Genomic DNA, 23,156 nt, shown 5'->3' on the forward strand with positions numbered 1-23,156 from the left:
ACAACGGGTGATCCAGCGTCTTTAAGCGTTAGCCTTTACGATAAACTCATTCCACCACATGCAGGCTGTCATTGTTTGCTAATGGTGACACCGATAAGGTTGAATCTGGATGCTCCAGGATGACCATTGTGAGATTCACTTACTATTATTATTGGATTGCGTAGGCGAAGGAACTTGAAAGTTCCAAGAGAACGATCGGGCCTCTGATGCGGCGAGGCTTGCGCGGTTGTTCTTGGCTCGATGCGCCCGAGCCTTGTGTGGTATCTTGTCAGCATCACTCTCGCCTCTGCCAAGACCCGTGACTCTGCCTGCGGTCGCATTCGCCGAGATGACTGGGCGCAGTGCGTGGCAACAAGTAAGGCAGATTGGTGAACCAAACGTGGAAAAAGCAGCGGATCGATACTATTCAGCTGTAGACTGACCAAACTCAATGCCGACCTATCATCATTATTATGGCACATGGACGACAAGGAGATGATAGCTGCCGTGGTATCGCTGGAAGATAATGAAAGACGCGCCTGGACGCCGATCCTCCTGATGCACCCGGCCCTCCTCCCTTTCTGAGATGGACTGGACACACCCCCCTCCTCTATCTCCCCGCGCAGCGCAACAGGAACCGCCAGCCCGCCACCACCGGTACCAACCACCACCAGCAAAGTCCTTCAAAAGCATCGATCCATCCTCCCGCCCGATTCCCGCGGACCCTTGAATTCTCCTTCCCTCCCATTCACCATATCTCACAACACAGCAAAAATACGCGACACCGAAGCACGCCCGAAGAATACAGTCGCGGGTGAAGGCACACTCAATACACTGGACAACCGCACGCAGCCGAGAAGAGCAAGCGGACCGAACACGGACGCCTCCAGCGCTGGTCGCATCATCACCACGACAACGACAACCACCACCGCCGACACCAATACCAACACCAACACCACATCGCCCTCATCATCTACCGTCAATCCCGCAACGTCCGTCGATCCACCTGCTGCTGCTGTTTCCTCCACTTCATCAGCGTCGACGCAGAACATAAACGCGTCCACCATGTCTGGCGCACAATACCATGAGATGAGCTGGGTGCAACCCATCGATATTGACGACGAGGACCTCACATTCGGCGGCAAGTCCCTGAGCGAGTGGCACGAGGAAGACCGTCGCCGCTTCAGCAGTGCCAGCTCATGCGCGTCGTCGCATCACTACGCCCACTCCACATCCTCACAAGACGAGGAGGAGGAGAGGAGAGGTCGTGAACGTGTCAGGAGAAGCCACCACAACGGGAAGAAGAAGGCACAATGACGCCTTGCTTCCGTTCGTGATGAGTAGGAGGAGACCAAGCGCTTAAGCCGCTCTTCCTGTGCGGACCACCTTGCTTTGGATTTTCTGCATCATTCTTCTTTTTTACCCTGCACCCACCCACCCGGCATTAGACACTCACTCATTGGGGACGGCGTTGTTTTGGCCTTTGTTGTTCCTGCATTTCTTGGGCGGAGGAGCATTTTCTCTCATGATACCAGGAATCACTGTTTGTTTTTGGGCTTGGCTGAGTGCATGCAACTAGACTGCGCGCGCACCAGGACGCATTTTGAGCATGAGCTGGCAACATGCTCACTGAATGGCAGAAATACCATGAATTACCTTTTGATTACCATGTACTGTTTGCGTGACCTTGCAGCAACGTACAACCCCCCTTACCCCCCCAAAGCGGTGTGAGCGCAGATTTCTAGTACAGTCGCGACTCGTAGCTTTGAATCACTCAAGGGCGATCTCCCGCCGGTCTCGGTGAGCAGCACAGCTGCCGCCGCGGCGAGAGAAAAGAGTGGGCCAGCCACAGAGTCAGTCACCAGACCGGCGGCCACTGCCACCCATCGACGTCATCGACGGGCGGAGACAAGAAGTGCATGGTGGGATCATGGGAATCTGCCCTCCGCGCATCGAGGGGCAGCTGGTCTGACAGACGTGTCATCCTGACGATACGACTGACTGCCCAACATTCGGTTTCCCCTTGGGGTAAGGACGTGTCCATAGTAATGGCCGAGCCACTCTTGGCCTTACGCATTCTGTGGTCACCGGTACGACATGCTCGTATGATCAATGTTCTCTATATGCCAATTGCCCATGTATTCTCGTATTTGCTTGCCCATCGAGCCCTGGTCTACAAAGTCCCCTGGGTCTTGTATATTTATCTTTACACGGATATCTGTCTACACTATCTAGAAAAGTCCATTTCAACCAGCCATGCGTCCTCGAGACGGAGCTTGGTCTCGCCTAGCAGGTTGCAGTTCTCATGGCCCCATTTGCGCCTGTATACCTCCCGCCCAGCTTCTGTCATAACCTCGATGCCTTCGGCGATACCACGCGAGTGATAATAGAATGGTTCGCCCTGGCCCCCACGCTGACCAGTCTGCCACACATTCCGATCCCGAGAATGCTTGTAATGAAACATGTCGTTGGCCGTGGCTTGTAGTTTGTGAAAGTAGGCCAGGTCGGGCGATTCGTCGCGCTTGCTGGCCTTCTGCTCCCTTCTCGTCTTCTCCTCTGGCGGTGGCGGTGCCGGATTCGAGTCGACAAATCGGACTGGAACGTTGGGGTCGCGGTACAGGGCGAGTAGGTTCTCGAGCGCGGCGCCGACGTCTGTGATGATGCCTGCACGCGTGTCCTTGATAGACCACCTGTGCATATGCAAGCGCGTGTGCATATCGCAGTCGGTGACGTAGTACGGGATGAACGTGTCCCACCCGCCGACCTCGTCGTACGCCTCGCGGTTGACGAGCGTGAGGTGATCGTACGCGAAGAAACGGGCCGCCCAGCGGTCATCCATGTGAATGGTGTGGTTCAGCTCCTTGAGGCACAGCTCGTATACGGTCTTGTACTCGGGATCCGTCGCGGGAGGCGTGTGCTCGTTGCCGTCCTCATACGAAAGCACCAGGACGTCCATGTGGGACCAGAAATAGTATGGCCAGTCGTTCTCGTGCGCGAGGTGCGTGTAGAAATTCTGTAACTGCGCAAAGTTCATGAGCACGGGCGCCCGGACCACGTTGACGCCCAGCCTCTGCATCTCCTCGTGGTTGAAGTAATAGGGGTTCTGCAGCGTGAGCTTGCCCTCGACGTTGGCTCTCTGCACGCCCGTGTTTTCCACCACGTATATCTGGTCCGCCGGCCAGCCGGCAGTAATGTAAGACACCACAGCCTGCAACACCATCGGCCAGTTCCTGGTGAAGCCGATGAAGAGAGGAGGCTTGTAGTCCAACCCATACTTCTTGTGCACATCCTTCTTGGGCATATTCCATTTCGGTATAGGCGGCGGTGCCTCGGTCGCCAGCGAGGGGAATGGGTCTTTCACCGGGGGCGGCACCCATTCTGGTTCTGGCCGGTATTTCACGTCTGGTCTGTTATCAGCATTGGGGTCTTCGGGAGGCTGGCCGCCCCGCCAGAAGGCCGGCTTCTCGAGATATCGGTTCAGATAGCCTCGCGCTTGGTCTCGTCTCGGTTGGTCGGACGCGAAGAGTATGAATATGAGTATGAGCAAGGCAAACGCCACGAGAATCAGGCGACGGCTGCGAAAGAGGAACATGCTCGGTTTTGGGTGACCCCTTTTGGGGTCGACGTCGGTAGGACGGCCGGGTCGGGAGCAGCGTCAGTCAGGCAAGGTGGTCCAGGCGGGAGCCTGGGTCGCAGCGAACTGCACCGAAGACCAAGTACGGTCCGATTAACGTAGTTGTGCCGCTTATCGCTCGGTCGCGTGGTGATTTGCAGTGATCGACGCGTCTCGGCCTCTCAGGGCATGTTTGGCGAGTGGCCGCTTGCTGAGACTCTGGGTAGCAACTGATCGAGGAACCCTTCGCTTTGCTTTCTGCTGTGCTGGAAAGATTGTCCGGAGCGATGCCGAGCTCTGTATGGGCGATTGCGAACGGGGTTGATGATGCTGCCGTTTCTGAAGATGCGCAAAGATGCGCGTAAGCGCCCTGCAGGACGGACAGGCATGCAGGGTAGGTGGGCCAGACTTGGAAGCCTGGGGCTTGGCATGCGCCGGGCCTGCTCCAGCCCTATCCGCAGTCGTGCTGATTTGCCGCGGTTGCGTGTTGCCGTCCGGTGTCCGTGCCCGGTGTGAGCTGCTAAAGAATGAGGCTATTCGCAAGGTTGCTTATCCATTCCCTTGCATGTCGAAATTTTCACACACGTATTCGTTTTTATTACTCGCACTCACGTTCGTCCGTGCGCACATCCAGTTTCGGGAAAATCAGGGCTCAGGAGACTGGCGTGTCACCGCCATCGTGATTGATTCTAGCCTAGCTCTGGCATTCCAGTCATAGCTCCAGCTCCTGGGTCAACTGAAGCTTGTTTGTCTGCGCCGTGCATGCCAAACGCGCGTTCTGTGCGGCTTGTACAATTGACAGCTGCGTAGCCTGGCTCCTAGTTCCGAGTTTCCACATCATCAACAAAGCCCCTGACAAACGAGAAAGGCTATTTTCTTGCTCAGGCACCGGAACGAGATCCACGCATGGGAGACGATCGGACCCGCCCATCGGACCTCGACACCGGCAGCGTCGGCCGAAAGTGGCATTGCGCGGCTCTCTGATGCCGGCGAAAAAGTCATACATGCGTCAAGTTTCACAATTGATGAGATGAGAGTTATTGAAACTGTGATCCAGCTGCGGATTGCTGCCGTCCCTCAGCCCGCCATTTGACTTTTGACAGCCAGGTCAGCAGGTTCGTCTGCCGCTCGCCAGCTCGCCAATCATGGCCTGTATTCCTCTGTTGGATGGTAGTCGAGACTGCGAATGAATGTGATGGCTGACGCCACTTGTCTCGGTCCCGTGTATCCCGCGAGTGACAGCACGCACCTCTGGCAGCAATTTAGCGCAGCACCGCTCGATTTCTGCCCTGTTGAATGGATCCTGCCCGTGGACGTCTCTGCTTGATGGCGTGAACGTCGTCGTCATATATTTGACCAGACATGCTGTAGTCATGGACTAGAGTCGTCCCGCGCAGCAAATACTTGGGATCAATTGCAAGCAGGTGATTCCATTGAGGCGCACACGTGTGTGCTGTCCATGGGCCATGCCAATCCATCCGGTGCCGGACAATTCGTCGCCAATGGATGGACGATCATTGATCGCTCGCTACCTAACCTTGGGACAGCGCTGGCGGCAGACGCAGAGCTACTGCAAGCCCCCAACTGCCGACATTCCCACTGCCCTCACTGCCACGCCATGACGGTTATCACTGTACATCACCGCAGTGGAACAAGCAGATATTACTCCTGCGGCAATGATTTCAGTGACACCCGCCTGATCCGTCCAGCGCCTCGGCGTCTGCAACTGAATGACATTTCAGGCCCAACGAGGCCCACTGATATGAGCATTCCTTTTTCTTTTCTTTTCAGTCAGTGCGCCAGCGCAAGGCTAAGCTTTCTCCTGCCGCACTCCATTGGCAAGGGTGCTTCCGGGCGCTGATCGGGCATCCATCACCTCGCGAGCGTGGAGCTTGCTAGTCATGCACCAGCAAATCTCTCCTTGATGATTCCACAAGCTTGCGTATTGGCATTGCTATAGAACATGTATTAAAAGGAAATCCTGCCCGACCCTAGTCTGGTCTTCGCCCCCCCCTTGTGGCATTGAAAAGCCAACGCATCCCATCTAGCCTCACTCACCCATCTGCCAGTTACAGACAGACAGCCATTGTCCTGAGACAAAGCAACGCCATCCAAGGGCCATACAACAGTGACATTGACGCATCCACCGTCGCTTGTCTCGCATCACTACGCTCGCCAGCTTTTAATAGTCCACCGGCGCCCACACACCTGGTGTGCCCAGTAATTACTCTTCAGCTCCAACGACAGCATTTGCCAACGTGCCAGTGCCCCGCCACAATCAATACACCAAAATGTTCAACCGTTTCCGTCGAGCATCTTCCTCCTCCACTGAGAGCGTACCGACACCTGCTCGCCGCCATTCTCTCGCCTGTGAACCCGACCATTCCTGTGAAGGACTCAGCGCTAGCGACATCAGGCAACTTTGGAGGTGCATGCTAGAGCTCCAGGAGCGATATGGTTGCTACCACTCGGCCAGAATCGACGTCGCCATGGAAGCGGGTGATGAGGGTGTGGATTACATGCGTACGTTTTGCTCCCATGATTTCAACATGATTTCAATGTCCAATATCAGTACTGACTCTACATGAACAGCCAACCGCTTCATCATCGACACCCTGAACAACTCCGTCCTTGATTCCCTGCCTGAGGAAGGCTGGGAGCTGCTGGACAAATGCCTGCACCCCGAGTCGTCCCTCAAGAAATGATATGCTCGACCACTCACTCCGATAATCAACACGTCTCCCCTTCCGATACCTTGGTTCTTTCTTCTCATCACAATTGGCATTTCGGGCGTTCACAGCATACCTTTTTGGGCCACATTTCACTTCACGGATACCCCCTTTGACTCATCGCGCTCGTCGCGCTACTTGATTTACAGCATATGTCTTTACAAATTCACAAATACCTATTCTTGTGGCACAGTTTGCACTACAACGTGACCTTCATCAGAGGGTGATTTTCGCCGCCCATGTAGCGGCACTGAATCTGCATGCTCCTCAGCACGCGGCCCTTGACACCCTCATCCTCAATGTCCTGCCCCATAAACCCGCCATGCGTGCTCGTAAACGTGTACGGCTGCAGGACAGTCCACATCCGCAGCAGCTCATCCGCAGAGAGCGGTATCATGTTCGGGATGCTCCACTGAAAGGTGAATGTGTTCCTGTCCGGCGGCGGCGGGACGTGGGTGGTGTCCTCGCCGAGGGCGTTGACCGACCAGTCGCCGAGACCGGAGGGCGTGGTGAGGATCGTGTCGGCAATCAGCAACCGGCCTTGCCAGAGCAGGACTAGAGACCCGGGGAAGTGACCCCCCATTTTGATCACCTTGGTGCCAAAGATGTCTGTCTCTGTTTCGGTGATGAGCTTGCGATGCGCACTCGGCATCGTCGTCCAGGAGGCATCCTCCGCCGCCACGTACACGGGACACGCAAAGGCGCGCGCCCACTGGACGTGCGTGGTGTAGAAATGGGGATGGCTGATGACAATGGCCCGGAGGCCGCCCATGTCCTTGATCCTCTGAATGGTGGCCTCGTCGAGTAGGGTGATGCAGTCCCAGAGGACGTTGCCCTGGGGCGTCCGGACGATGATGCATCGCTGGCCTATGCCCACCTGCGGCACCGTCTTGACAAAGACGAGCCGCTCCTCGGCCTCGTACACCTCGAATTGATTGCGATGGCCCTGGGACGAGCTGCAGATGGCCTGCAGCGTGGTGAACGACTGCCCCGACCGAGGGACGTATTGCCTTACGTCATCGCAAATGTGGCATGTCTTGATCTGCTGCCGATCCGTCGCGGGGAATTGGGTGCCACAGGCTGTGCAGAGGAGGAGCCGGGAAGAGAGGCTTTGATCATAGGGCTCTGGGTATTCCATATTGCTTGCTCTGGACTGCGCCTGTTCTGGCAATATCCTGACGATGGTTTGGAGTACTTGATAGCTTAAATGGATGCCGTATTGCTGACAATTCTCAAGTGAATTCCGCCGGTCTCGGGGCAGCCAGCCAACCCCACGTTAGCGGCTCCCCACACGAGGTGGTCACTCTCATAGTGATTCTGGATTCTTTGTACGCACAAGAATTGTAAGCGAAAAATTGTATGACATGAATTACTTCTAGCAAAGCATTCGAATACACGCTGCCTTTGATGCTCCGTGTCCTCCGATCACGGTGGCAAGTCACCCCAACTCCATGTTGCCGTGTCCCTATAGCATGCAATAGACTTTCACCGCGCCTCCCACATTTGGCTTCCCATGGCAATGATACGGTTGAAAAGGTCGTCTCGTATCGTGACGGCCGTCAGTTGGAATTCCTCGCCCGACTTGGTTCGGATGATTATGCCATCCACAACCTCCTTGCCCGTGGCCCAACCGACCATCAGCTTGCTCTTCCAGCCCAGACCGCCCATCTTCTTGAGCTCCGAGATGTCGGCGATGGCGACCGTCCACGCTGGGTTGACGTCGTCAATGCTCGCCGTCCAGCTGAGAGCTGGCGTTGTCGCGCTTGATGTGATGTACGCATGTCCCTTCTTACCTCTGCACCGAGCAGGGAAGGTGACTGGGCCCCTGGGAGGCCACGGGTTGGGGCCCCTGACAGCACCAAGACGGTTCTTGGCGTGTTTGGCGCCCACCTTGGCTTTCGCCTTGTCGGCTGTCAGGGCTGTTTGGATGCCGCCCTTGGCAGTACCCTTGAAAAGGTTCAAAATCCGACGCCCCTTTTTGGGCTTCTGCTTGCCCAGGTCGTCATAGGCATCGGCACCGGCGACGGCACCTTCGTTGGCGTCCTCCTCCGGTGGACTCTCGCTTGGTTTCACGGCGTCATCCAACTCCTCTTCGGTGACCGCTCACTTGATGTCAGTATCACTTAAACCACGTGTTATGGCATGCGTACCTAGATGATCGAGATCCTGCCCAGCGGTCGGATGAGCCTCGACAGGAGGGGGTACATCGGACGAGGGAGGAGGTGGGATCGGAGCTTGGTTCTTCTCGCCAATGCGCAAAAGAGTGACGACGAGTTGGACATTAGTCGGAATGCCGCGCAGAACGGTGTGGCGCAGTTCCAAGTACTTCGGCCAGTTAGGAACCTTGTCGTGTAAAAATTGTATGGCAGGTGTCATGACCGGATCGCCGAAGAATCCGAACCCGACGGCGAAGCCCATCCCCTTGAGGAGGATGTACGACGTGGTCAAGTACGATCCGACGAGCACAGGCAGTAAGCACGCGGCAAGGGTCAGACGCGGTCTCTGACATGGGAAAGGAGGCGTTGCATCCAGAGCATTGCCAAAGCGCTCCCAAGTGTCGACAAAGTCTGCCATGGCGTGCATCACTGGCCTTGCCTTGCTCCAGACAGCCCTCGACACAGGTTCCTTTGTGCGGTCGTGCTCGTGAGTCGGTTCATTGCCATCGGACTTGTCCTTTGCGTGCGCGACATCAGCCGTAATGTCAGTAGGGTCGGGAGTGTTGGTGCTCTTGTCGTGCTCAGGATCGCCTTGCGGGTGTTTGCCTGCTGCGGTGCTGATCACCAACTTGACTACCCGTCAGTACACATGGTCTGATGGCATCAACGAAGAAGATTCATACGCCAGAACATACAGTAGAGATACTGGTGACAAAACTGTGCGCCTCTTGCTCCACGGCTTCGCCTTCATGCTTTTCCGGAGCGCCAGTCACAGAGTCATCGGAACCCAGAACGCCGGCGGGCGGCTTCTGTAGGCCCCCCGTCTTCGAGTCGATGAGAGATGGCGGCGCTGGTGGAAAACAGTAACTTCGAGATGGAGGGTATACAATCAAAACCATCAAGAACCCAACGATTGTCGGTACCAGAATATCCAGCAACCAGGCAAGCGCGTATACGCCCAGGAACGCCCAAGTCCGCTTCTGCTCACGCCACGATCTGAGTCGGACAATGTGATTCCAGAACGAGAGCAGGCTGACAAGGATGACCATGTACATCCTCTCCAGCTGCGCTCTCAGCTTCTCGGGTGAGAACTCCTCGCCTTCTGCAATGTTCATGTCCAAGCTGGCCAAGGGTGGCTCCTCGATACTTTTGACATGGAATACTTGCTTGTTGAATCGTCGCATCAGCGTCCACAGCTCCTCATTCGCAATCCCCCCCACCAGAGGCTTTGGGGTGCCCTCATCATTCCATCCCAGATTCTTCACCTCTGTGTGGTCATGGTCCACCTGGCTAACGCCTTGCTCTTCCGTCTCTGTCGAAAGTGCCTCCTCGGCGAGTGCATGGCTAGCTGTTGGATGTTCTTCCTCGTGACTCTCCACGACCTGGGGCTGATCGCCCGATGCGGCATCGTTGGCAGGTTGTCGTGAAAGGACAGGGTCAGGGGTGGCCTGGTCCAGTCTCGACGTTGCCATACTGGGTAGACAGGTTTCTTGGCAATCGCCAAGCTGTCGGCTCACGCACGGGCTGCTGCAGCAAGGTTGTCCAGGTTTTCCTGGCAATGTACTCGGGCGTTGTAAACGGGTCTATGGGTGTGCTGGGGGAAGCTAATGGTGAAGTGAAGATTGCAAGAACACACTGGCAGGATGATGTGCATTGGGATTTGAAGTGCACGTTTGCAGTTGCCATGCTTGACGCAACCAGCACCCAACCAACTCGAGGTCTACAACTTGAACTACAGTAGCTACGTCATGCTAAGAGACTTCAACTTGGCTACGAGACTAGTAGTGATATAGTGGGGTGAGGTGACTGCCCTCTGCGTAATAGTCGTCAGATATCGAGCTGATCGGATCGACAGCGGATAGCTCCGCCCAAATCTTGCCCAATTTTCAGCCTCTAGTCCTTGATGATTGTAAAATGGGATATCGAATTGAGGTGACAAGTGGCGGTGTCGTGGACGGCGATGACCTCATTGGGCTCTGGCTGCTTTGGAGGGGAAGGTAGCTGCTTACGGCCCGCCTGGTAGTAAGATTTCACATCAGCACGTGACAGGACCGAATCATCGCTAGCCGCTTGGCTTGCTGAGAATCCCGACTTTCGCATTCATTTTATCAACGGCATGATATGTTTGTGATTTGGTCAACAGAGACGACACTTGTTTGATGAATGAATGCGCAATCCGCATTCATGTGTCGACCTTCTGGCCCTCTGATGCTGAAAGCCTGGAATCCACAAGGTTCACAAAAGCGTACCTATGCGCCTTGGACGTTTGGTGCTTTGGCCCCCTTCTTTCTTATTCACGGCTCGTCGGACGCCCTGCACATACGACCATCAATGGAGACTGTCCACTCCTCGCTCCCGACGCCATTCAAAGCGTAGAAGAAGCCCTCGGGGTCCCACTTGCTCTTGATGCAGCTCAGTTGGCGGTAGTTTCTCCCGAAAAATTCCCTCTGGAAGTTTGGCTGGCGAAAGTCGGCCTCGTTCATGTACGCACCGCTGCCCGGCGTGAGTGCCTCGATTGCGGGCATGAGCTCGTTCGTCATGAGCGCTTGATTGGCAATCATGTCCTCCCAAGGAGCCTTAAAGTCCCAGGGGGTTGTTAGGGTCGCGTGGACGAGAGCGTCGCGCCAGGCGGGGAGCACAGAGTTGCTTTTGCCGGCGGCGAAGGGGCTCACGTCGGTGCCCACGCCGATAAAGATGGCACCGGGAGTAGAACCGATGAGGCGAGTGAATGAGGTGATGTTGTTGATCGAGTCACGGGGGATGAGACGGCCGCCATACTGCGCGATGCCGACCTGGATGTTGCCCAAGGGCAGAGGTCCAAAGTACTGATCAAAGTGGGTTCGGTAGTCGGGCGCCTCCGAATACGTCTCTGTGTAGGTGATGCCGAGACTCGTCAGGCGGCGGATGAAAGGCGAGAGCATGTTGCGCACGTCGGCCTCGGTCTGATCGTAGGCAGTGAGAGGGGCGATTTGGAAAAAGTCGGCGGAGAAGTAGTAGATGACAAGGGCGCCAGCATCTACCATGTCAGCCAGCTCCTCGTGGAACGCATCAATGGCCTTGTAAAAGGCAGTCGCCTCATTCTCGGCAGACATGATAACAACTGAGGCGCCGCTGCAAGCAGCATCCGCATGGGCCTTGACGGTCATGGAGGTCACGACACCCCAGTTACCGCCACCTCCTCCGCTAAGGGCCCAGTAGAGATCTGCATTCTCCTCGCAGTTGGCCTTGACAATCTCCCCGGCGGCAGTGACGACCTCCCATTCAAGGACATTGTCAGCAGAGAGGCCAAAGGAGGTCGACAGCGCCGAGTGGCCGCCGCCTTGGGTGTAGCCTCCTGCCAAGCCAACAGTAGGGCACTCGCCACCGACAACAACAAGACCGGCTTCATGAGCCGCGTCGACGGCCTCGAATCCTTGGACACCGGCGCCGACCTTGAGCGCTTTACCGTCGGTCCGGTCTAGGATCTCAATGTCCTTCATATGGTGAGTCCAGACAGACAGAGCGCCTGCGCCGGTGGATCGGCCGTTATAGTCGTGGCCGGTGTTCCGAATGACAAAGCGGATGCTGTGCTCCTGGGCAAAGGCAATGGCAGCCTGGACATCCGCGGCTGACTCTGCGCGCACCGAGTAGACCACGTAATTGCCCAGCTCGCAGGTCCGACTCTGAGGCTGAAAAGGATCACAGCTCTGGTTCGCGAAGAAGGGAGCCATGACCGAGGACGAGTCGTCCATACTGCCTAATTAGCACTGACTGCAGGATCGGACATGAGGGGACATGAGGACACTCACTGAATTCCAGCATACTGCCACTCACTCTGGAGATAGGCGCACTTCTCGCTGTCGTAGTCGGGTTCATGGCAAGGCGAGCCCAGTGGAACAGTCGCCACAAGGTGACCGCTAACGGTCGAGTTGAGTGCCTCCCATTGAGAGATGGAAGGCCAGCAGGAGTCGTCAGGCAGGCATTTGCAGTCCTGGGCCGCGACCGCGACGGCGGCCAACAGAAGTCCAAGGAGTCCCTTCATACTGTGGTCTCGAGAGAAGGAAGAGGTCGGAAAGATCGCAAAATGCAGGACAACGTCCACCACTGGACAACCGTGGAGGTTGCACCGTGTTATATACCTGCGTCCAGGGTCCAGGAACAGCGTACGGATAGATCAGGGGTATACATGTAGGCGCGCGGGGTTCGCTGCATCTACGTATATCCGTGCGCACCTCGCTTTGGTCGCCACTCATCGTGGACAGCAAGACCATACTTGGTCTCCAACACCAGAGCAACATGTCCACCGGTCCGCGAGGACAAATGGCAAATGACTTTGCACAAATGAACCAACGCTTTTAAGATCTCGAGAGTGTGGGATCCTCCTGGAACGAGAGAGGTCATTTCGAGTCTAGGGCCCAGCTTTAGACCTCAGAGGCCAGCACAACGGGAGCCACTGCTAGATTGGGATTGCAGTTCCTTTGCCGGCCTTGGCGGACCGAGGCAGATATCTTGGAAACATTCTATCCTCACTCCCTGCGCTACAACGGTTCAACAAAGGTCAAAATGCCAAAGTCCAGAAGCGGCTGAGACGATGTGGTTGGGTGACGAAGCCTGTAGGGATCACATCCCCGACTTGGCACACTTCGGTGCGGTGCACGACCAACATGCAGCGGGGACCTTTCCCGGGGAGCCTGATTACAGGACTGGTTCTTTACTTGCAGCAGAGCGAACTGTAAGCTCCCTGCATTGTCAACCACCTGCATATAAACGTACGCAGGAGAAATTGCCTGTTTGGAGACTGCTCCTTTGCCAGTGTGGCAGGCCGGCACGAAGCATGTCTCATAAACTCAACCACCTCATCAAATTGATGTCAAAATTCCGGCCCGCGATTCTTTTTGTCGAAGAGTAATAACTCTCCTGCGACGGACGGCTGTCGACAAGACAGCATGGCCGAATCGTGGACCTACAACACGCCTCCTGGCACGCCCTCGGATGGGCCCATGATCGCTGGGCTCGCGTCGGCTTTCACGGCGTTTTCTCTCGTCGTCCTTTTGCTGCGCATATACGTCCGCACAGTCTTCGTCAAGGCCATGGGAGCAGGTAAGCGGCATTATACTCACGCATGGTCTGGTAGTTGATTGACTTTCTTTATAGACGACTGGTCTGCCTTTGTCTCCTGGGTACGCCGTTCCTTCTTGTTGCCCAAATATATACCCCCCTAACAGGCTCAGATCGGATGCTGCGGATTTGCCGTGGTCACTGTCTTTCGTCAGTCTGTCGTCGAATCGCTGTTGCGCCATTACTGATGGGATAGAAACGAAATGGGGTCTCGGTTTGTTGGAACTCGACCATCTGCCGGATGAGAACATCTACTTCTTTGGTTTCTGGCAATTTGTCGGCGCGCCATTGTGAGATGCATGCTCCGTACCTTTCATTGAAACTCCTGACCTTTCTAGTTACATTATAAGCATTCTATTCTTCAAGCTCAGTCTGCTGCTGACTTACCTGCGCGTCGTTCCAGCGGGCGTATACAGCTGGACTATCGTTACCGTCATTGGGCTCTGCTTCGCATATCACGTCTGCTTCCTCATTGTCCAGATTAACCTTTGTACCCCTGTACGCACTCCCTTTTCTTGTTGATCCCGGCTGACTGACGTTGTAGCTCGCTTTTCAATGGGATCGGTCACTATCTGGCACTTGCGTCGAGACCGTCCCCTTCTACCTCAGCATGGCCTCTCTCACCATCATCTTTGACATTGTGGTGTAGGTTCGATGGGTTGAATGTATCCTCCCTTGGCAGTACGAACTGACAGTTGGCAGTATGCTCCTCCCAGTCCCCGTCCTGCTCAAGGCTCAGATCCAGCTACGGAAGAAGCTCGTCCTCCTAACCCTTCTCGGCCTTGGCATCTTCATCACTGTCATCCAAATCTTCCGCATTCAGACCGTCGTCCGTCTCGCCAACTACCTCGACTCGGCGCCCCTTATCATGTGGTCGACTGTTGAGAACAATCTCGGCGTCATTGTCGTCTGCGTGCCAACCCTCGCACCCCTTATCAAGTACTTTGACGGAAAGGTTCGGTCCAGCCGTGACAAGTCCAATTTCACCGGGCGAAAGTACGCGACGGGTAGTAGGAACCACCAAAGTTCAAGCTTCTCGGAACAGCAGTACCAACAAGCGAGCTATTCGTTGCATAACTGGGGAGGCAAGACGAATGGCATCACGACTCTCGGCCGTGGGGTCGATCACCACGTCTCGGGGGACAAAGACGATACCGCGAGCACCGAGTGTATTTTGGAGGGCTCGGGTGGGATAGTGAAGAGGGTAGAGATGACCATCACCGAGAGCAAGATCTCACAGAGCGACAGAGATTCGGATGACTTGGCGAGGTAGCTGGAACAAGAGTGTTTACGTGGCACCACTCCTCAAGACGACCATTGTCAAGAGGCAAACAGTCAGACAGGCAGGACGCGACTGTCGTCGAGGTGCATGGCATATTCAGGTCGCGATGGACCAGTAACAACTCCGACTGTGCCAATATCACATCCGAGGTGCCTTTACAGTTTGAGTACTGATAACTGGAATTTAGTAGCCAGTCGGGTCGGTCGCGGTTGGCAGCATGAATGCTGTCGACGTATATGGACGCGCCACGTCAGAGCTTATCCAACAAGCTGCCGACCCCCCAACGCTGGGTTGAGAGTTCACTCGAGAGGAGCGGTCAGTTCGACGGAGACACTGCGGCAATCAACAGCCAGTCTGGAAGAAGGCCCTCGGGGACTGCAGTATTCGTGGTAGCATGTGAAGTTCACGTTCGCTAATCGTCTGCGGCGTGCAACGTGCCGTAGCATGTGACTCGGGAACGCTTGTTGGAGGCTCTCAACGTCGGATTGGACCTGCAATTGTGTCTCCGGCCAGATGCGCATAACAGTAAGCCACCAAATCTTCTGCATTGTGCGTGATTCGTTCCATCGCTGATGAGAGGTATTATGCCAACAGCATCTAGCCAGCGCAGCCATGCGGCCGTGCACGCAAGCAGCTGCCACCTATTACTTCTCGCGCTTCCGAGCCAAGCGAGCTGCTGCGAACTCGCCGTTTTTCGTCCTGATCCTGACTGCCCTTCCAAAGTCCCCCAAAAAGGGTCGTCCGGCTTGCCAAGTTGCGAAAAAGCTTGGTAGTATGTACAAGATGGATCTTGGATAACTACCCAGTCTAGGTACCAGCTTACCCTACATAAGGTTGAGTCACTCCCAGGCTTTGCATCCGAAAACTATCGCTGCTGTGGAATGGAAAGGATTGGAGTGTGATAGCTCGGACCAGGTATTCTGCTCCGGAGTTAAAGGAGAATCAAGGCTGTGATGCATCTGTGCCGTGCGTGGTTTGTAGCGCCTTGTCAGGCTGCCCTACCCTGCGCACAAGGGAAAACGCACAATTTTGGCCCACCTCTGCATGTAATATCTTCAAGCAGAGGCAGGGTTCTCGCATGTGCATGGCTCGGTCAACATCATGGATGCATCATTAGTATCTCCAGGCCGAATTGGGTTTCTTTACACGATGCTGATGAAGGGATCGTGGCAGGCGTGCATCTGGACCCGTTGCAATTTTCTACCATAGCCCAGGCCATAGCAAGAGACAAAACACAACAGTTCCACGCCGATGAGGAAGGTGTAAATCCGCCTATCTACCCATTGTTGTCCGGCCACAACTGTCCACGATTCAAAACAAAGCGTCGGGCTTCAAGGTTTGACGCGGCGTCCGGTCACCACGTTGTGGAAGTGCGCTAGGATTATTGCGAGTACGAGCGTCCAATTGCGCGGGGTCCGCAGTTATCAATCTGTCAGTTTCGACTCTTCGAGCGTGAGGCCCGGGGCTAAATTAGTCCAAGCGCAAACGCTATTGCCATTCTTCCATCAATTCTTCCAAGTTCCAAGACATTGGGTCGGCAGACTGGCAGAGACTTGTTAGACTCATGTTTACATTTTCGCAGCCATGTCCTTATTAGTGACTCGCAGTCTCTCTGCCGCTGATGTCAGGCCCGAAGAGATTGCAAACGCATGGAAAGCAAAGGAATCGATGTCGGTCCGTAGCCATTGGCCAATCGTCTGCTCCATATTTCACGCGGCGCGGCGGTGCAGACACCGTCCTCGGAAGGCAAGGTAGCCCTGACCTGACGACTTGTCCTGCTGTTGCTCACTCACTCACGTAACCCCCGCCATATCCATCTCGATGGAAGCTCGATCTTGAAACAATGCCCACAATACAAGTCAATGCACTCATCGCAAGTCGTCCCCATCGGATGGGCAGGCATGGAAACCGCCATGAGGAATCCAATTCGCATTGTCATGCCAGAGACCACGGCATGGACGATCCACACTTGCACGGAACCTCTATCATGCAGTGACTACTGACTAGAGAGGCAGCGTCCTCGCCAGAAAGAGGACAATGCCGGAGCTGACAGCCTGACAGCCTCACAGAGCCTGGCAGTCGGTAAGGCCCCACGAGCCGGGGTCCCGCGGGACAAAGACGATGGGCCGCGACTGTGGCACTTGACCGTGATTGGAAGGAGGATTGGCCTCACAGTGTTAACTTGTTGACTTGTGATGATGCTGTGATAATTAGGTACGTATAAGTAACTGTGAGTATTGATTAACATGGCCAGCTGAGAAGAAACAACAAGTGCAGAGTCAATTGGATCCCAGCGAATGCCCCCACGGACGTCCCAGACGATTGCCGGCCTTGTTCTGAGCTTGTCTTCTCAACGCTGGAGAAGCAACGCGGCGGCTTCGAAGGGTTTGGTGAAAGAGCCGTGTTCCTAGTCGAGTACCATGCACCCACCTCGGGCAACTCAGGCTCACCTTGAGAAGGGTCCTCAGCAGGCTAGTCGAGGCGCGCATGGCCGGGCTCCCATACCATCACGTGTCCAGGCACTTTTGACGTGAACGACATATCGCGCCCGGGTGAGGCGTTCGCAAATGAGCACGCATTGATGCATTGTCAGAAAGCGTATCTGTAGCCCTGACAAATGGGCTTGAAGGTGGCTGGCGACTCGTGTGCATGCCGTGGTGTGGAAGTCAGCGGCAAGTCCTGAGGCGCTGGCTTGTTCAAGGCATCGAGCCAGAAGAAACGGAGGGCGAAACGGTACAATTGGGTGTGGGGCTTCTGTGGCTGTTCAGACTTCAAGGTTTTCCAATCCCACCAATCAAAATTGACGGGAGGGGGTTCAGGCTCAGCGGCTACCACGTCCCGACACCACCGTCGCCTTCTCCAATCGGGGGTACAAGTGATAGATAGGAAGGAAGGAAGGAAGGAAGGAAGGAAGCAACGCAGGAAGCAAGACTGGAAGGTGGTGAATGATATCACAGATAGGATCTCAATATCCGCACATGATCGATTCGTCTTTTGCGAATGCCAGAATCAATCCCTCGTGAGCTCGAGAGAGACGGGCAAATGATGTAAGAGTTGCGAAGCGTATTTGCTGAACCGCCGTGCCAGCATACGCTGTAGAACGTCGCCCAAGTGGCTGGCTGACCTGTCTCGCTCTCCACATCGCGTCGGAGAAAACAAACAGGCAAGACCCAGCGAGCCAACTGTGAGGTCCACGACAAGAGCGGTCTCAACAGCGACGGCCACCTCATCTTCCTCGTGACCATGATCGCAGCCAGCGGCTACCGACTGTTACGAGTCAACTGGTCTCTTCACCGCGATTATTCACACTCTGGCACTCAGTGTGGATAGTCCAACGGCTTCGGCAAGCCTGTGATTGGTGTGGACGGCATCAACAACTCACCACACAGGCCTTCCGCAGCTACGCAGTCGCGCCCAACCACCCACACGTGGACCAACATCCAGCACCTTGACGGCACGCTGCGTCTGATTGCTGCTCGTTTGTCCTGTGTATAATAAGAAGACAACAGAGTGTGTTTGGCCTCAAAACTTCCCCGCGCTCGTTGCTCAAACCTGTGGCTTTCCCCCTTCCTGTCAAGGCCACTGCAGTTGTCACACCCAGACGTGACCGTTCTGGCAACGCTTCACCGGTCGGTTCCTTACCTGGGCCGCTTCATTACGGTATCGATCCCTGGTGGACGGGACCCGGACCGGGCACACCCGTGCGAGCGTACCAACAGACTCGCTCACTACGTACGTACAAGAACAACCCCCGGCGGCCGTCTGGGAGACGGCCGGAAACGGACGAACGAACGAGCAAGGAAACAGCACTAACTTGACAGGCTGTATAGCACCCTGGTCCGTGACTCCGTTTGGCGTCCCTCATCCATCCATCCGCCTGGAATTTTTTTCATTTGTGTCTGGCTCCGCCCGCGGGTGGGACTGGCGCTCCAGCAAGGTTGACCCACCAGGATCCGCAAATCCATCCATCACCTTGCAGGCGACCCGACCAGGTCGAGAAGAAAACAGCGACTGGATATCGTCTCTTCTGCCGCCTACGGAAGTTCTGCCAGAGTCCAGCGCGCGCAGCCAAGCTCTTCCGCCCCAGCTTAGCCACCTTAGCTCCCGACGCACCGGCGCCCATCCTTTGCTCTTTTGACTCGACGCTGCCCTCTCCCCCATTTCTCTCACTAACAACAACAACACCACACCAAACACCAAACCCACAGCCACGCGACGACCACCTGAACGACGGCGAACGCTGAAGTTCATCGCCCGACCTCGCGTCCTCGTTGTGACGCCCGCAGCGGCAACCTGGTCACCATGGCGACTTCGATACGACCATTGCTGCTGCCGCAAAAGGTAGAGGCGGAACGCCAGAGAATCGACCAGATGTACCACCCCAACATCGAGGAGGATCTCTTCCCCTACATGTCCTACACAACAAACTCGTCTTCCTCAGATATCGTCTCTCCGGTCACGCCAACATTCTCTACACGAGGCCACTTCCGTGGCTCCAGCTCGTCCTCGTCACTCGACCTGTCCTACTCGCAGCATCAGGAAAACCCTACGTCGCCAACACAGCCACTCACCACCAAACAGAGCAAACGACAGCTCCTGCCTGATGTGCAAGAAGAACCCTACGAGCGCGAGGAGGAGAGGAGGTCCGCGAGCTACGAAGATTCGGATTTGTACAGCTGTCTATGTAAGATGAAGCCGTGTTTGCTTGGCTATCTGTCGATTTTGCAAACTAACCACGAGCGACAGGCGACGAGCCCTGCGAGCATCGCAACAGCACCGGCAACAGTCTAACCGGCGAGCATGACATCAACTACGAGCTTGGCTTTATGAGCGATGGCGACTACTCCAGTGCATCTCGCCCCGCCAAGCAGAGCGTCGACTCTCCCTTTACGGGGCTCACAGCCCGGTTCGGATCGCGCTTCAACACCATGAAACGACTCAACACAATGTCTCGGAAGCCAAGCTTCAAATCGTCGCCGACCGCCGACATGAGCTTTGATCAGGTTCTGTCACATGGTCCTTCTAGTCGATCATCATCATTGTCATCACCGAGCCAGAGCCAGCAACACGCAAACCACGTTTACGAACTGCCATCAGCTACCCATGTCCGATCACCCCACGGTAGCATGGACAGCATCGACTCACTTGGCGAGCTGGACGATGCCACCCCACTCGACCCGCGGCTCACGTTGGAGAGGGATCGCGCAAAGGCCATCACCCCTCTGTTGCCGCCGCTGATGATGTCGCCATTGGCCCAACCGCCTGCGGAATCGCCGTTGCAATCTCCTACAATTGCACCTTCATCCGCCCGCACGGAGATTTACCAGCCCACAGCGGGCCCCAACTTCTCGCGTCCCTCCATCAGCACGAAGCCTTCAGTCTCCTCACTCCGCCACCCGACGAAGACGAGCATGGACTTGCCGATTGCTTTTCCCTCGATTATGCAGCAGCACGACGAATGGTCAGACCGGCTGGGCCACGCCAACTTTACCATCATGCCCCAGCCTTACGAGATGGAGCAGGTGGATGCGGACGCCATCAACAAATTCAGGCAGGATTGGGAGGCAGCTAAGGTGAATTACACCAAGCACATTGTTCGTACTGGGGAGAACTACGGACAGACCAGCAAGATCTACGCCCTGACAGAAGCCAAGTGGGCGGAGACGGAGAGCCGGTGGAGGGCTGCCTACGAGAGCGCGACCCAGCAGACCCTGCCAGCGAACCATGGCTACACGGCAGCGCCGCGCAGCCGCAGCAGGGGTCGTGCGCGTGGCAGGTCTGGTAGCGCCAGCGCCGCCCTGAACAGACGCCCAACCAATGACGACTATTTTGCCGACATGCAGTGGCAGCGTATCGAGGACGGGCTTCCTAGCGCTGTGCCACGCATGCTGGACGAGGGCAAGTTTCCCGCCCGGGGAGACGAGGACATTGTTGGTCCCATGTATCGAGCTGTCGCCATGGAGCGTTCGCAGAGTGAAGAAAAGCATGGCGTCAGGTTTTGGAAGAACCTGGTCGAGAGGGTCGGACTCCGCAAGTAGCTGAGCCTGCCGAGGCGCTAGCTGCCTTACAGCCGGGTTGCCATGCTTCTTTGTCCAATCTCTCCCGGACTTCCTTTCCTGCTCCGCCAGCATTGATACCCCGAACTCACATCCACTCATTTCACGACTCATTTACACACGACATGCGGCTTACCAAATCAAGGGGATTAGCAAACCCGTTTCGCACGCGGAATAGGGAGCTTTTACCATGTATATAATGACGACTTGCTTTCCTTTACTGTACATAGAGGAAAGGGGCATTCACACGGAGATGAACGGCGTTTACATAATGGACTCGCTGAGCAGAACTCGGCCAGGAAAAATAGACTCGGGCGACGAATGGTCAGCATTGGGCCACGGAGTTATTTGCATTTATTCTCACTGGCAGCACTGGTTGCTGCTGTCGAGACGCGGACACAGCCAGAGCATGGCACGGGAAAGGACAGGACAGGTAGCGCGCGGGTACAACGGCTGTCACAACACTGTTCTATGATACTATACGAAGAGGAAGCGTTCCACGGAGCGCCCTGCCAGCAGGTGGACGCAATGACGAGGGGTGGGCCACTCTCTTTGGCGGCGGATGAAGACATGATGGCTGCACAAGTGGTGCAGTCCTCCAGCCCAGAGGAAGACGTGGCTAGGAGACGGGTAGAAGAGAGCCGGGGAAGGGGAGAGGGCAACACGACGCTCCCTCCCACGACAGAGCCCAGTTGCATCCACGAATCACGAAGAAATGAATTAATACCAAAAACATTTGATACAGTACATATGCAACTGTCCACATAGTGAACCCGACTTTGCGCGCTCCATGACGAATAACAAGACCATGACTCCGCGACTGTTTTGAATAGCCTGTGCAGTGTGACGCTTAAATAGACAACTCGGCACAAATATTCTTGACGGGCCGCCTTGCGGCCCGCGTAGCTGCGAGGGCTATGCATTGTCTACTCTGGAGAGTATGACAGGCCGTCGGGAGAGCACAGTGGAGGCTGGCAATGGGTGCACAAGGAGGAGCGCCACGTGTAAGAGGGAGGTGAGACGGCGCTTGCTGCACCCGAAAATAACGAAACCCCAAACGGCGACCAACATGAATGTGCCAGGTGGAGCTGAGAAACCAAGCAAGACAGAGAGAGAGAGACGGCCTCTTTTTCTACTTGAGGAGCTTCCAGGATCCCGTCTCGGCCCAGATCCTCGCGTACCATTGGTGCAGCTCCTCCATCCACGAGGGCATCGGGCCCTTGACCCCGTCCATCTTGCCCTGGCTCGAGAACAGACAGCTCTTGAGACGCAGCTCGACCTCCTCGCGTTGCCTGTCAATGGTGGCGCTAATCTCAAAGAGGCCGTCCGAGGGTCGTAGGGGCTGGTTCCTGGGCGAGTCGCCGCAGCGCACGGTGATGGCGGTGGGTGTCTTGTCGACGACCTCAAAGTGATCCGTGATGGCGGTGCCCTTTTCGTAGGTGCTGTCTGCAAGCTGCTCGTTGGTCCAGAGGTGCTGGCTCGTCTCGGGGCCGCGCCACTTGAAGTCGAGATAGCGGCGCTGGACGGCGAAGCCTGGACGGTGTGATTAGTTTCGCTGGCTTCTTCATTCATTGAGTCCGTCCGGCCATCCGTCACTCACCCCATCCGCTCCACACGCCCCGGCAGAACTCGAGGACGAGCGGGCCGTCGTTCTGCAGCAGCTCCGCGCGGATCTTGCTAAAGGGTATGCGTTTGATGCAGACGTCCTGCGTAGCCGGGTTGCGCGAGGGGTTGTGTTTTTTGAAGAGCTTTGAGGCCCAGATGGGGTCGTTGGCGGCTAGAGGGGAGATGACGGGGTTCCGGGCGGCCAGGTAGGCGGCTGCGCTCGAAGTGCCAAGCAAACCCGTGATAACCGTGGTGCGGACGATAGCCATTGTGCGGGATGATTTGAGAGTTGAAGGTCCTCAATGTTGACCATGTGCGAAGCGATGAGAGAGTCTCATTGTCGTATCTTGGAGGTGGGCTGATAAGCGAGTGAGCGAGTGGGAACGGTGATTGGCTCATGATGTGGTAACTGGGTCCATTTCATCGTGGCAAACAAAAAATTCCATGTCAAAGGTCTACATACCCTAGAGTCAGACTTTCTACGCGCACGAGACCGATTGTTAGCGCTTCTATACTGTAGGTTGTATGCTTGTTTCTTTTTGTGATCCAGTGGAATTACACTTGGTAGAATACTCACTCAATTGAATGCGGGATTAGTTGTTAACGTGCCGCTAAGTGACTAGTGGCTGTAGAAATGAT

General features: G+C 55.7%; 8 protein-coding genes across 8 annotated transcripts; 4 read left to right on the forward strand and 4 right to left on the reverse strand.

Moving 5' to 3' along the window:
* Nucleotides 1–240: 240 nt before the first annotated feature.
* On the forward strand, nucleotides 241–1,296 carry J7T54_000753 (uncharacterized protein; the record flags this gene model as incomplete). Its single annotated transcript, XM_051509410.1, has 2 exons — nucleotides 241–355; nucleotides 749–1,296. The coding sequence occupies 2 exons, from the start codon at nucleotides 241–243 to the stop codon at nucleotides 1,294–1,296; spliced, it is 663 nt and encodes a 220-aa protein (XP_051359575.1).
* A 910-nt stretch (nucleotides 1,297–2,206) lies between these two features.
* Nucleotides 2,207–3,571, reverse strand: J7T54_000754 (uncharacterized protein; the record flags this gene model as incomplete). Its single annotated transcript, XM_051509411.1, has 1 exon — nucleotides 2,207–3,571. The coding sequence occupies one exon, from the start codon at nucleotides 3,569–3,571 to the stop codon at nucleotides 2,207–2,209; it is 1,365 nt and encodes a 454-aa protein (XP_051359576.1).
* Nucleotides 3,572–5,883: 2,312 nt separating this feature from the next.
* J7T54_000755 (uncharacterized protein) lies at nucleotides 5,884–6,297 on the forward strand (the record flags this gene model as incomplete). Its single annotated transcript, XM_051509412.1, has 2 exons — nucleotides 5,884–6,115; nucleotides 6,185–6,297. 2 exons carry the CDS (start codon nucleotides 5,884–5,886, stop codon nucleotides 6,295–6,297), a joined length of 345 nt encoding a protein of 114 aa, XP_051359577.1.
* A 223-nt stretch (nucleotides 6,298–6,520) lies between these two features.
* On the reverse strand, nucleotides 6,521–7,459 carry J7T54_000756 (uncharacterized protein; the record flags this gene model as incomplete). Its single annotated transcript, XM_051509413.1, has 1 exon — nucleotides 6,521–7,459. One exon carries the CDS (start codon nucleotides 7,457–7,459, stop codon nucleotides 6,521–6,523), a length of 939 nt encoding a protein of 312 aa, XP_051359578.1.
* A 347-nt stretch (nucleotides 7,460–7,806) lies between these two features.
* J7T54_000757 (uncharacterized protein) lies at nucleotides 7,807–12,498 on the reverse strand (the record flags this gene model as incomplete). Its single annotated transcript, XM_051509414.1, has 7 exons — nucleotides 7,807–8,423; nucleotides 8,472–9,105; nucleotides 9,173–9,327; nucleotides 9,466–9,925; nucleotides 9,999–10,081; nucleotides 10,801–12,209; nucleotides 12,266–12,498. The coding sequence occupies 7 exons, from the start codon at nucleotides 12,496–12,498 to the stop codon at nucleotides 7,807–7,809; spliced, it is 3,591 nt and encodes a 1,196-aa protein (XP_051359579.1).
* Nucleotides 12,499–13,402: 904 nt separating this feature from the next.
* J7T54_000758 (uncharacterized protein) lies at nucleotides 13,403–14,847 on the forward strand (the record flags this gene model as incomplete). Its single annotated transcript, XM_051509416.1, has 5 exons — nucleotides 13,403–13,556; nucleotides 13,771–13,864; nucleotides 13,913–14,072; nucleotides 14,119–14,219; nucleotides 14,277–14,847. 5 exons carry the CDS (start codon nucleotides 13,403–13,405, stop codon nucleotides 14,845–14,847), a joined length of 1,080 nt encoding a protein of 359 aa, XP_051359580.1.
* A 4,311-nt stretch (nucleotides 14,848–19,158) lies between these two features.
* J7T54_000759 (uncharacterized protein) lies at nucleotides 19,159–20,894 on the forward strand (the record flags this gene model as incomplete). Its single annotated transcript, XM_051509417.1, has 2 exons — nucleotides 19,159–19,540; nucleotides 19,603–20,894. The coding sequence occupies 2 exons, from the start codon at nucleotides 19,159–19,161 to the stop codon at nucleotides 20,892–20,894; spliced, it is 1,674 nt and encodes a 557-aa protein (XP_051359581.1).
* A 1,150-nt stretch (nucleotides 20,895–22,044) lies between these two features.
* On the reverse strand, nucleotides 22,045–22,786 carry J7T54_000760 (uncharacterized protein; the record flags this gene model as incomplete). The annotated part of the gene is made up of 2 exons (XM_051509418.1): nucleotides 22,045–22,445; nucleotides 22,513–22,786. 2 exons carry the CDS (start codon nucleotides 22,784–22,786, stop codon nucleotides 22,045–22,047), a joined length of 675 nt encoding a protein of 224 aa, XP_051359582.1.
* Nucleotides 22,787–23,156: the final 370 nt, after the last annotated feature.

The sequence above is a fragment of the Emericellopsis cladophorae genome, assembly GCF_022114955.1.
Source record: "Emericellopsis cladophorae strain MUM 19.33 chromosome Unknown NODE_61_length_124206_cov_123_114172, whole genome shotgun sequence".
Classification (NCBI taxonomy): domain Eukaryota; kingdom Fungi; phylum Ascomycota; class Sordariomycetes; order Hypocreales; family Bionectriaceae; genus Emericellopsis; species Emericellopsis cladophorae.